Genomic DNA, 10,589 nt, shown 5'->3' with positions numbered 1-10,589 from the left:
TGAATGCACACTTGAAGTCTGAGCTCTCGACTGCACAAATCCAAGGTTAAATAAGGTCAACAAGGTTATTGGCACAAACCACAATTGTGAATCTGTCTGGCTCTCAGACTGACACCAGCCCAGATCTCTGGAATCAATAGCTCCTTGTTGATCTACTTGGCTAGGCGGTCTGGGTCTCTCGCTACCTCCCTCCCTCTCTCTCTTTGGGCCCTCTGACTTGTGAAAGTTATTGGAGTGTAAATGTATTTAACAGCCTCTGTCTGCTGCACTGCGTATGGCGAGTGCTATCTGTTGCCTGCGTCCTTCTTCCTACCTATATGTGCCAGTGGTTGAGTGCTTCCATTTAAGTTTGGGAACCGTTCACCTGGGATTGGGCTGGTTGAACTATACTTATCTGATGAATCTGAAGGAATAAAATACTTAAACAAACTTTAAGTATAGTAGTTTCAATGACTTTATAGATCTAACACTCTACCAATTTTTACATGGATTATTCTTCCAATCAGAGTTTTATTATTGAAGATATACCTCATTTTTTAAAGAGCCCATATTATGCCCTTTTTGGGGTTCGTATATTTAATCTATGTACCTACTTTTGTACGTTCACAATAGCTAAAGTCCGAAAATGTGTCTGTTTTCATGTACTGCTCCTCCTTGCTCCCTCTCCGCTCTGAGTCCGTCAGCTACGCTCTGCTGAGCCCCCACTGCAGAGCCCCACGTGGGCCAAGTCTGCTCTGATTGGTCTGCCGATCCGCTCTGTTGTTATTGGTCAGTTGCTCAGCACGCGTCTCGGAAATTTCAACATGAGCTGCTGGGCTTGCCACAGCGAGCCAATGGGCTTAGATCAGTGATCTCACACTGACAATGACGCCGCACTGACAATTTTTTATCGAGAGGGGCTAGAACCGAGCGTTACATGCAGCTAATGCTACAGCTAACAGGAGGACTTAGGGGAAGCCACGTTTCCGCACTTTGAATTTTTGCACAAAGATGTGCCTAAACATGCACAGGACACTTGGAAAACACACTAAAGGGCATAGAAAACCAGAAAAAGTATAATATGGGACCTTTAAATGTATAATAATTTTCTGTTTTAGTTTTGTAGAACCCTGTCAGTTATTTTAATCAAACAGTCTGTAGCTGCTCCCTTGCTAGGATAGGCGGCCAATCAAGAAGAGATTCTTATTCCCAATGACAAGTGGGAAAGGATTTTTCTGTCTTTCCGAGTTCCAAGTTTGAAAAAAACCCACCTTAAACCTTGATTGAGAGATAAGGTCTGTTCTGCTGTTACTCATAACTTTGTCACTTCTTTTCTTTCCTTCAGTCTTCATTTGTAAACCTTCCCCAGTCCCGTCCATTCCTCTGTGGTGACAGAGAAAGGCAGACGTTCATGTTTACTCATGGCTCCAGGGGCTTGTGGCTCACGATTAGCAAAACAGTGTGAGTCAACATCTGGTACATCCCTTAGACAAACTATCTCTCTGAGCGCACACTTAGCCTGTTGTCAAACCCCTGTTTCTTTCCGTCCGGTTCCCAAGCAGGCAGGCACCCCCTGGGCGGCAGTGCACGGTCACACAGCGGCGAGACATTTCCCAAAGCCTTCCCAGCCATCCTGGCATCCCGGCAGGCTGTCACCTTCTTACTCTCCTGCGTGTTCCACAAACATACCAGAGGGCCAAAGGGCAGCAGGGGGCGGCACTGCCCGTTTGTCGACATGCTTGATTGGGATTAGGGGCGATGGTTCTTGTTCAGGTCGCGACACTGATGCGGTCCATCATGTGTGTGCAACTTGTGCTGATATTTGACTGCATTCCATCCAGGACACAGGAGTTCTTAACGTGGTTTTACTGGCCGCCAGGTTTAAACAGGACTACCTTGGATGTGAATCCTGTCACAGGCGGATGGAGACGGCATCGTAGAATTTCCCTGCCTTTGCTTTTGTTACGCAGTGCTAGTCAATGAAAGTATCTTGGCTCTAGACTCAACAGAACACACATGCTGAGGAGAGTGTCAGGCGAGGGAACATCTGTTGTGGTCAGTGGCTGTGGGCAAACCGTTTCATTCCAACAAGATGGCCTGTGGCAACACAATGGCTTAGTGGTTGGGAGAATGACCGAGTTGCCAGTATTTGTGGTCAGGGTTTACCTAAGTTGGATGAAGCTTCTGTCAGACATGTGGTCATGTTGTACATAAAAAAAATCTTTAGTTACTGATACAACAAATAGTCAACACATTGTCTTGACACAACTGCACTAAAATGTTGATGTTTTCTCAAGAAACTGTGGAGTTGAAATAATCTATTCAATCCAAATGATGCTTTGCCTGAACTCTTCATTTCCAATGTAGTTACTTTTCCATTTGTCATCTTGTGTAAACCAAGTGTGCAAGTTATTTCACAAAAAAAAGCATGTGGATTGAAAACGATATAGCATGCCAGCGTTGATTTCACAGATGAGAAAGTAGATTCAAATGACAGAATGTTGGAGGATTGCAAGTTCTGAAAACACATCCCTTTACTTTCCAAATAAACGTTGATACTATTTGTGTTCCATTATCTAAACTTTCATGTATCTGCTGAATCATCCATTCAAATTTTTATGTCTTTAACCATGCAGAGTGTTAAAGGGAATGTGGACAACTGGTCAGACATTTGTGTAAAGCCCTTTAGGTCTCAACATTGCTGGCACCCTTTTGAATTCCCCCTATCTCTCTCTCTGTCTTTCTTTTTTTCTTGGCTGTTGTGCCACCATGGAGAAGGCAACAGTGACCCTATTGTGAATGGTGGGAATTGGGCAGCAAGCCAATGATGTCATCCTGCCATAGGGAAGACCAGGAGGAACGCCCTCCTGGCGTTGGGAATGCACTATTTTTCCCTGTTGTTTTCCGAAAGCGGTGATCAATTTAATTCCATCCTCATCATTCCCTGCTCAGGGGGAGCAAAGGAGGGAGGGAGGGAAGGGGAGGAGGAGATGCAGAGAATAGAATAAGAATGGGGCGCTCTCTTGCACTTCCAAAATGGGTTGCAACGAATGAGACGAAAGGAAACGAAAAGTTGAAGAGCACAGGATGGTCCAATGTGTTTAGATCCTTTTTTTTTTTACTTTAAAAGATGTGAATGAGGGTAATCAGCTTGGAATGCTGTGAGGTCACACAAACCTCCCCAATTAAAAGTTGCTGGGCATCGTTACTGAAGAAAAGAAGTGATTCATGAAGAAAAAGGGGAAATGGCTTACCAAAACTTACAGTCCCAAACTCCGAGACAGCCATCCAAACCAAGACATGACTTATAACATAGACACATACATTACATTATACTTAAGAGCGTTGTATCAATATCACTGTTACTTTTACCTCCTAATATTCAAAAGATAATGATTTATTAAAGCAGAGCTGGCAGCATGGAGCCGAGTATGGTAATGTTGGTCAGTTTGTTGGCCAATTGATCAGCCCACCACTTAGGCTCAACTTTAAAACAGCTACTGGATAGCCATGAAATTTCATAAAGGCTTTTATGGCCCCAAGAAAATGATTACTGACTTTGACTTCAGTGCTGGCGGTAGATCAAAGTGTTCACTTTTCCTGTGAAATATGCCAACACAAAGCAGAGACATTTGCACAAAATTCATGATTCCCGGATAATGAACGCTAATATCTTTGGTGTTCCCTTGACTTTCCATTCAGAGACATCAGTAAAAACTTCAACCTCCAAAGATTTTGGTGTATTACTGAATTAGTTTGAATACAACTGACATTTTTCTAAGCATCAACAATACTTGTGTTATGTGCTAATAAGCTAACTAAACGTACAAAGTTGCTCAGCTACTGAGCATCAGAAAGTTCACACCTTTTTTGTATGCTCCTTTAAGCTTAAATGCATTATGGGTGGGGTTGGGGAGGTCAATAAGGTCAGTTGAGCCAGGGAGTCTTTGAACAATGGAAAATTCAAAAAATGGTTGATATGATTACATAAAATCAAGTATCCTTGAGACTGGGTTTGGACTGCTCTTTTTGACTATCATCAGTGTCTATGCAATCTCTGATCTCAGAATCTGAATCAGAAATACTTTATTAATCCCAGGGGGAAATTCGGTCAGCAGTTAATTTATTGAGCGCAGTTTTATAATAACCTGTGGCATTTGTTTTCAAAACTACCAGAGTAAGTATCAAGTTGAAGTAGAAAATATAATCCTAGAAGTCCAGAAGAAGGATTTTCTACCTTACTCTATTTCACTACACCCCCCCCCCACACAAACTAAATCTAAAGCAAAACATTTATATTGAGTGAATGATGTTTTTCTGGCTTTGCTTGAGTTCATCAACCCCTGAGTTCAAAGCAGGCTGCTCCATCACATCACAAAGCCACTAAGCTGTTTAATATATGATCAGCATTAAATCACAGCTTTTGATCAAGCATCAAGCAGCATTTTCTCCATCATGACTGGAATTCCATAGTAGACACAAAGGAGGCAAGGCCCAACCCAGATTAATTTCAGATTGCACATCAGTTTGGTGCATGTTATACACTTAGAGCTATAATCTTTTCTTCTCCTGTCGTCTGAGGAAAGGGCAGAAATATCACTTTGAAGCTGTTTACTGGGTATTTGCAAAAATAACTTTATGATGAATTTTAAGGGAGAGAAAAAAATGTAGAAGGGGCTTCAAAAGTAGCGTTAACGGGAGACAGATTTTTGACATGCTTCCCAAGCCATCTGCTTTGGGTTAAGGCTTGGAGACAGAGTGGAATATGGAGGAGAGAGAAGAGGGGAGACTGGGGAAGATGGCGAGGGCAGCAGGGAATAGAGGGAATGCAATATTGACAGGCGGTGGTGGACAACTATTCATTTCCATTCTAATCCTTTTTATTCTGAAATGATGCTGCATGTGGTGTATATTCCACATAAAAATATTGAGGCAGCTATCATGCCATACTTTAAAAGAAAAACAAACATGCTATGGATCCAATCTTTGCTTTTGCTGAAGGATTTTTGCAGTTTTGCCAATCCAAAGAATCTGTGTGGTTCTGTCAGCCGGCCAAAGCTCCAACAGAGAGAGTTCTGCTGGAGACGCCACGACACAAAACTAATTAGGAGACATGCTCCAGGCATATCTGTTCATATAAAAGGAGGGGGGGGGGCTCTGGGATTTCCGAGTTACACTATATCCACCACCCTAGGACTATTTCCAAATGGCCACAGAAAATTACCAAACTCCTTCACTTTCCTTATCTTCAGAAATGAGCTCATGTAATGCTGCAAGAAGATGTGAAATGCAAAAACAATGTTCGTTTTGTTCTGTGATGCTTTTTTTTTTGCCTTGGTCTCTGAGTCTCTCCTGTTTACGACCCCCCCAAGCTGTCTGTCTCCATCCACCCCCCCTGTGCCATTCTACCAGTCCCCAGTGGGCACAGTCAGCCAGTCTGGCCAGGCCTGCCCCTTGCTGTGCCCCTGCACTGGATAAGCTCCTGCCTGGACATTAGGTAGAGGCCTTTGTATGGAGCCGTGGGTGTGTGTGTGTTTGTGTATGTGTTAGTGTGTATGTGTGTATAGCATTCACAACACAAGGGGAGAAGGGGGTCCTATCTGTGCCTAAGGGCTGTCCCCCAACACACCCTCACCGTGCGCCCTATTGAGACCTAAGGGAGCGTGAACAATCACTGCAAAACCAAAGAGCTATGTCCTCTTGTTATACAAGCCCAATTTTCAGCACCAACCCCACCTCTCTCCTCCATGGAGTGTCTCCCCCCCGCACCCCCATCCCAGCACCTCAGCCCAATTCGTCAGAGGTTGACGGGCTTCGTTAAAGCGAGCTGGGTTCCTTTTATGGCATTATTTAATTAGCCATTCCACAGTAAACTGCTATCCGGCACCACCACTCCCCCCCCCCTCCATCCTCTTCTGTTTGTTAAAACCACCATCATCCTTATCAACACCACCACCCCTCCCCACTGTGCTCAGCGATCCCCTCCTCTCTCTCCTCTTCTTGTCTTTATCTCCAGTAATTAGCCAGGGGATGGGGGTGGACTCATTGCTGGGTTCCTCGACAGTATTAGTGCTTGACACTAAGACTTAGAAAAGGGAAGGGTCTTTCTCTGCATGCCCCTAAGACCTGCAGAGGAAGACAAAAGAAGGGCTAGTTCTACAGTAGCCAGCTCAGCCTTACTGTCCCCGCTGCCCACTGAGCTCCGTCTACACTGGCACCCTAATCATTAACCAGATTATGACTTTGTGTCTGCATCGTCTCTTCAAGTGGAATTTACTCTTTGGATGCAAAAGAAAGCTGGCTACTCCTTTAATGCCCATAAAGCCTTTAAGAACTGGTGACGGAGTAAAATTAGAGCGCTTGTGTTAAAAGTTATTCCTTACCTCAAAAAGGGAGCGTGTTTCTTTATCTTACTTATATTTCAGGTTGATTAATTCATTCTTGGCCTACTGGCTCCACCATTGGTTTTTCACATCTTTGATCACAAAGCTGGTGAGCTGCACCATTACTGTGAACTAACATTCCTTCCCCATGCACTCAAACATGAGCAGTCAAAGAGTGAGGGTGAGAGTCTGGGGAGCCCCCGGCTGTAGGTCTACACCATGCTGGATCAACGCCCTCTAGTGACCACTACAAAGGAGGAGCACAATGACAAGAAGAAATACCTCAGAGCCTGGTCAGCCTGTCCAAACTGTGAACACTTTAAACTACAGCTGGGATCAACCTGAAGTCTGAAAACATTGTATGACTGCTTTTAATAAAACAAAGAGTGAAATTAAGTTGAATTTGTAAAGTAAATACAGGTTTTCTATATCATTTTCATGTTAGTTCACATTGGTAGTTATTTTGTTACGCTTCTTAAAATTCAACTTCTAATAATAAAGAGGTTAGTATCATTATTGCTGCAGAAAATGTCTCCAATAGATTCACTTGACAGGTATTGGAACCTTTTCTAAATCGTTTTAAGTGGCATTTAAGGAGGACCGACATTGTTCAAAGAAGAAAGTCTAGCTTGGCCTTAATGACTGCTTGGCATGGGAAAGGTAGCGCTTAGTTATCCGTGGCCATTTATAGCCCTTAATTACGCGCCTATTTTGTGACCCCAAAGTTCAACGGACCAATTCCTGTGTAGACCCAAATTCTGACGAACAAAGGTGGAATGTGATGCCCCTTTTCCGTGGACAAGCTACTAAACGTTTCCCATCAATTTCATGGGAAAGTTCAAACCGAGGAAACTCTTAAAGGCTTGAGCTGGGTATTGACAGCGTGTTGAAGCTATTAGGGCATCACAGACACTCTGCTGATGAAGAGCGAAGGAGAAAAGAGTTCCTGTAACATCTAAAGTGTGTAAGACATTCAGAAATATTCACAGCTTTGTTTGTGTGCTGGAATACTTGACTGAAATACGGAATAAAACTGGTGCTTTAGGACCCAGTTGATCTTTGTGATTGAGGCTGATATTTTCCACGTTGTGCGGGGAGGGGGTGGCACGGAGGGGGGGCTGTCAATCATAGTGAAAGTGGCCGGGGTGGGCAGGCCCCTCTGACACTTTGTACCGTCGGAGGGGGATATTTAACTTGGGACTGAGCAGCACTCGCTACAGACACACTCACACACAGTGTGCCTAAGCAAAGAAACGCTCCAGCGCCAAGTCTCTCAGACTCCTGAAGTAGGAGCGACTCAGTAGAAGCTTCTGTATCAAAGGAGGAGAGACGCTCCCTCAGGGATTGACCGCTTGCATCGGCCGAGCAAAAAGGCTCCACGTTTTGGACAGTCTCGTTATGCAGCAACAGAGGGATTCAGAGCTTTTCTGACAGGATTCTGAAATGCCAAAGTGGAAGGAACTCTGAACCAACAGCGTTAACTGACTTTCTGCAGTTTGCATTTGATATGCACTGACACTGCGCGCTTTTTCCAGCCTTGTTTTTACTTCATGCACAACCAAGAGTTTTGTGGGAATGTTACAGCCAGATACCTTTTGTAAAGAACTGCTGTGCGATTTGGAACATCACCTGGAAAAGATAAATGGCTGTTATTTCATAAATTGAGATTGCATCCCACTGCGGCGCATTTTCTCGAAGTTTTTGGACTTTTTCAGAGAGTTGCACAAATCGACGGCGGTGGTACCCCACGAGACTGGCTGCAGAGACGATTTCTCAGTCCATGGATTGTGCAGCCCTGGGACCTTGTCAAACCTGAGAACGTCAGGCGACGTTAGGTGAAGCCACGTTTATAAAATCCGTGCGTAAAAATAACATTGGCCAAGGCAGCCCTCATTGCCGGGCGCGTGACATATCAAACTTGGTGAAGTGCTCTTTTGTGCGCCCTTCTCTCTGTGTGTGGACGCTCCGGATCTATTCTGTCTTTTTAGAAAACACTTCATTCCATGCAGCTCTCGCTTCGGCCGCTGTCATCCAGTGTAGACAGTTCGTCGTGGCTTCGAGTCCCCGGGGTAACCATGACAACCGAAAGAAACCCAAAGTGAATCCAAGGGAGCGGGTGAGGCCGGAGAGAGCGTGAATAGACTTTTCCCCATTTTGTTTGGTGTTTTTGTGTGTGTTTAGACTACACACTTTTTTTGCAAAGCAGAGGCTCTGCTCCGCGCTGCAGGATTGGAAAGTTGAAGGAGTGCGCCCAATGTCATTCAAACCCGGCGCGGTCTATTAAAAGTATTGCCTTGCTGGTGACTGAACTTCTACTATATATGAAGCCCCGGGCAAGTGATTGCAGAGAAAACAGAAACCGGGAAAAGAACTTGATTTAATTTACGCGAGAAGAGCCCGTGCGTAAAAAAGGGAGGAATAATGGGCCTCTCACAAACGCTTCTCTTCTACCTGCTGCTGTGCGTCCACCTTGGAGTTTCCCAGCATTACCTTCGCCTCCGTCCATCGCCCAGTGATCACCTCCCCGTGCCCGACCTCAAGGAGGACCCCGACCCGGAGTACGACCCCCGTGAGCAGGACTTGGCCGAGAGGACTCTGAGGAGAAAACTTGGCAGCAACTTTGACCCAAACTTCATGTCCATCAGCTCGCCTATGCTGGTGAACCTCTCCGCAGCAGACAACCAGGTGAAGCTGCAGGGGCCCATGCCCAACGAGATTAAAAAGCTGGACCTGACTGAGACCCCCTATGGGAAGCGGGTTAAAGTGGGCAAGAAGGCCCGCAGGAAATTTCTGCAGTGGCTGTGGACCTACACGCACTGTCCTGTGGTGTACACCTGGAAGGATTTGGGCGTGAGGTTCTGGCCGCGCTACATCAAGGAGGGGAACTGTTTCTCTGAGCGCTCGTGCTCCTTTCCCGAGGGGATGTCTTGCAAACCCGTCAAGTCAATCAACAAGATTTTTCTGCGGTGGTATTGTCAAGGGTTTCTAAAACAGAAATACTGTACGTGGATACAGGTGCAATACCCAATCATCTCAGAGTGCAAGTGCTCGTGCTGATTCTCTCTAAGGAATGAGTGGTGGTCGTCGCGGGGGGAGTGGACTGGAAATACGGTTTCTATTGCACTGTTAACTCTCTACAGAGGTGGGCACCATAGCAAATCTATTTTTTTATATAGCATTTTAAGTGAAATACCAACATTGTACATATTTAAGAAAATGCAGCTATTTTTTCTAATTGAACCAGGACCATATTTTATTCTCAACCCTGAAACGTGTTTTGGGGGGAACACGAGCACTTCAGAAGGAAGAGCTTTTTTGATATTTTTATGAGACATTGAAGATGGAATGCATATGCTACACCTCTCCAAGAGGTGACCTTTTTTTTCAACAGAACATTGATGCTGACTGTTATTTCACTGCAATGCTGCCTAGAGTTTTTGTATAATATTAATATCAATAATAATTAAATTGTAAAAAAAAAAGAAAGTTGAGGTTAAAAATATATATAAAGGCGTGAACTCAGCTTTTTTGGAATACATAGTATTGTAGAAATAAACAAATCTGTACGTTTTATTTATTATTTTAACGATTGTGAGTATAGAGCATAAAGAAAGAGAATAGCAGAGTATACCAGAAATAAATATGGGAGATGTTTACTTGAATATTTCTAAAAACTGAAAAAAAATTCAATAAAATAAATAAAAAAGTAAAACATATCAGTGTACATGTTATGTTTACACATTTTAGCAATAAAGACTGTTTTCAACGTGTTTTAGTGTCAAGCCATGTTGCTTACTACGAGTGTCTGTATCCGGGGGGCGTGTACACAGAACAGTTTCATCTGACAATGCTTTCTCATTTAGTCTTCACAAATATCCTGGTAAGAGAAAGTCTGCTGATGGCTCATAACATGTTTTCTTGTTGGCAAAAAAAAGTTTAATTTGGAATATTGCTATACCTGTGTGTCATGAAAATACAGTTTCTTTAAGAAAAATGAGTTTTCTTGAATTGAAAATGAGTAAATCTGAGCTACAATTTAGAAAAATGTTGTTTCAGGCGGACAGATATTTTTTACAGTGTACTCAGCCGGGCTCTTGAGTGGAGTGGAGCTACAAACTGCACAGTTAAGTCCAAGCTTCAGTGATTCTGTGTGGACTATCCGACGGTCCATGCACGCCTTCACAGTGATTTGAGAAAGGGCTGATTTACTACGCTGCGTAATACGCA

At 43.9% G+C, this 10,589-nt stretch overlaps 1 protein-coding gene across 1 annotated transcript; it reads left to right on the top strand.

Annotated features, from left to right (window-relative positions):
• The first annotated feature begins 7,553 nt into the window (after positions 1 to 7,553).
• nog2 (noggin 2) lies at positions 7,554 to 10,132 on the top strand. The gene has a single exon (XM_020637552.3). The coding sequence runs from the start codon at positions 8,784 to 8,786 to the stop codon at positions 9,417 to 9,419; it is 636 nt and encodes a 211-aa protein (XP_020493208.1). The 5' UTR covers positions 7,554 to 8,783; the 3' UTR covers positions 9,420 to 10,132.
• The last annotated feature ends 457 nt before the right edge of the window (positions 10,133 to 10,589 follow it).

This window comes from Labrus bergylta, chromosome 21, assembly GCF_963930695.1.
Source record: "Labrus bergylta chromosome 21, fLabBer1.1, whole genome shotgun sequence".
In the NCBI taxonomy this organism is placed as follows: domain Eukaryota; kingdom Metazoa; phylum Chordata; class Actinopteri; order Labriformes; family Labridae; genus Labrus; species Labrus bergylta.
Note: the sequence above shows the minus strand (reverse complement) of the source record. Positions and strands in the feature narration are given on the sequence as shown.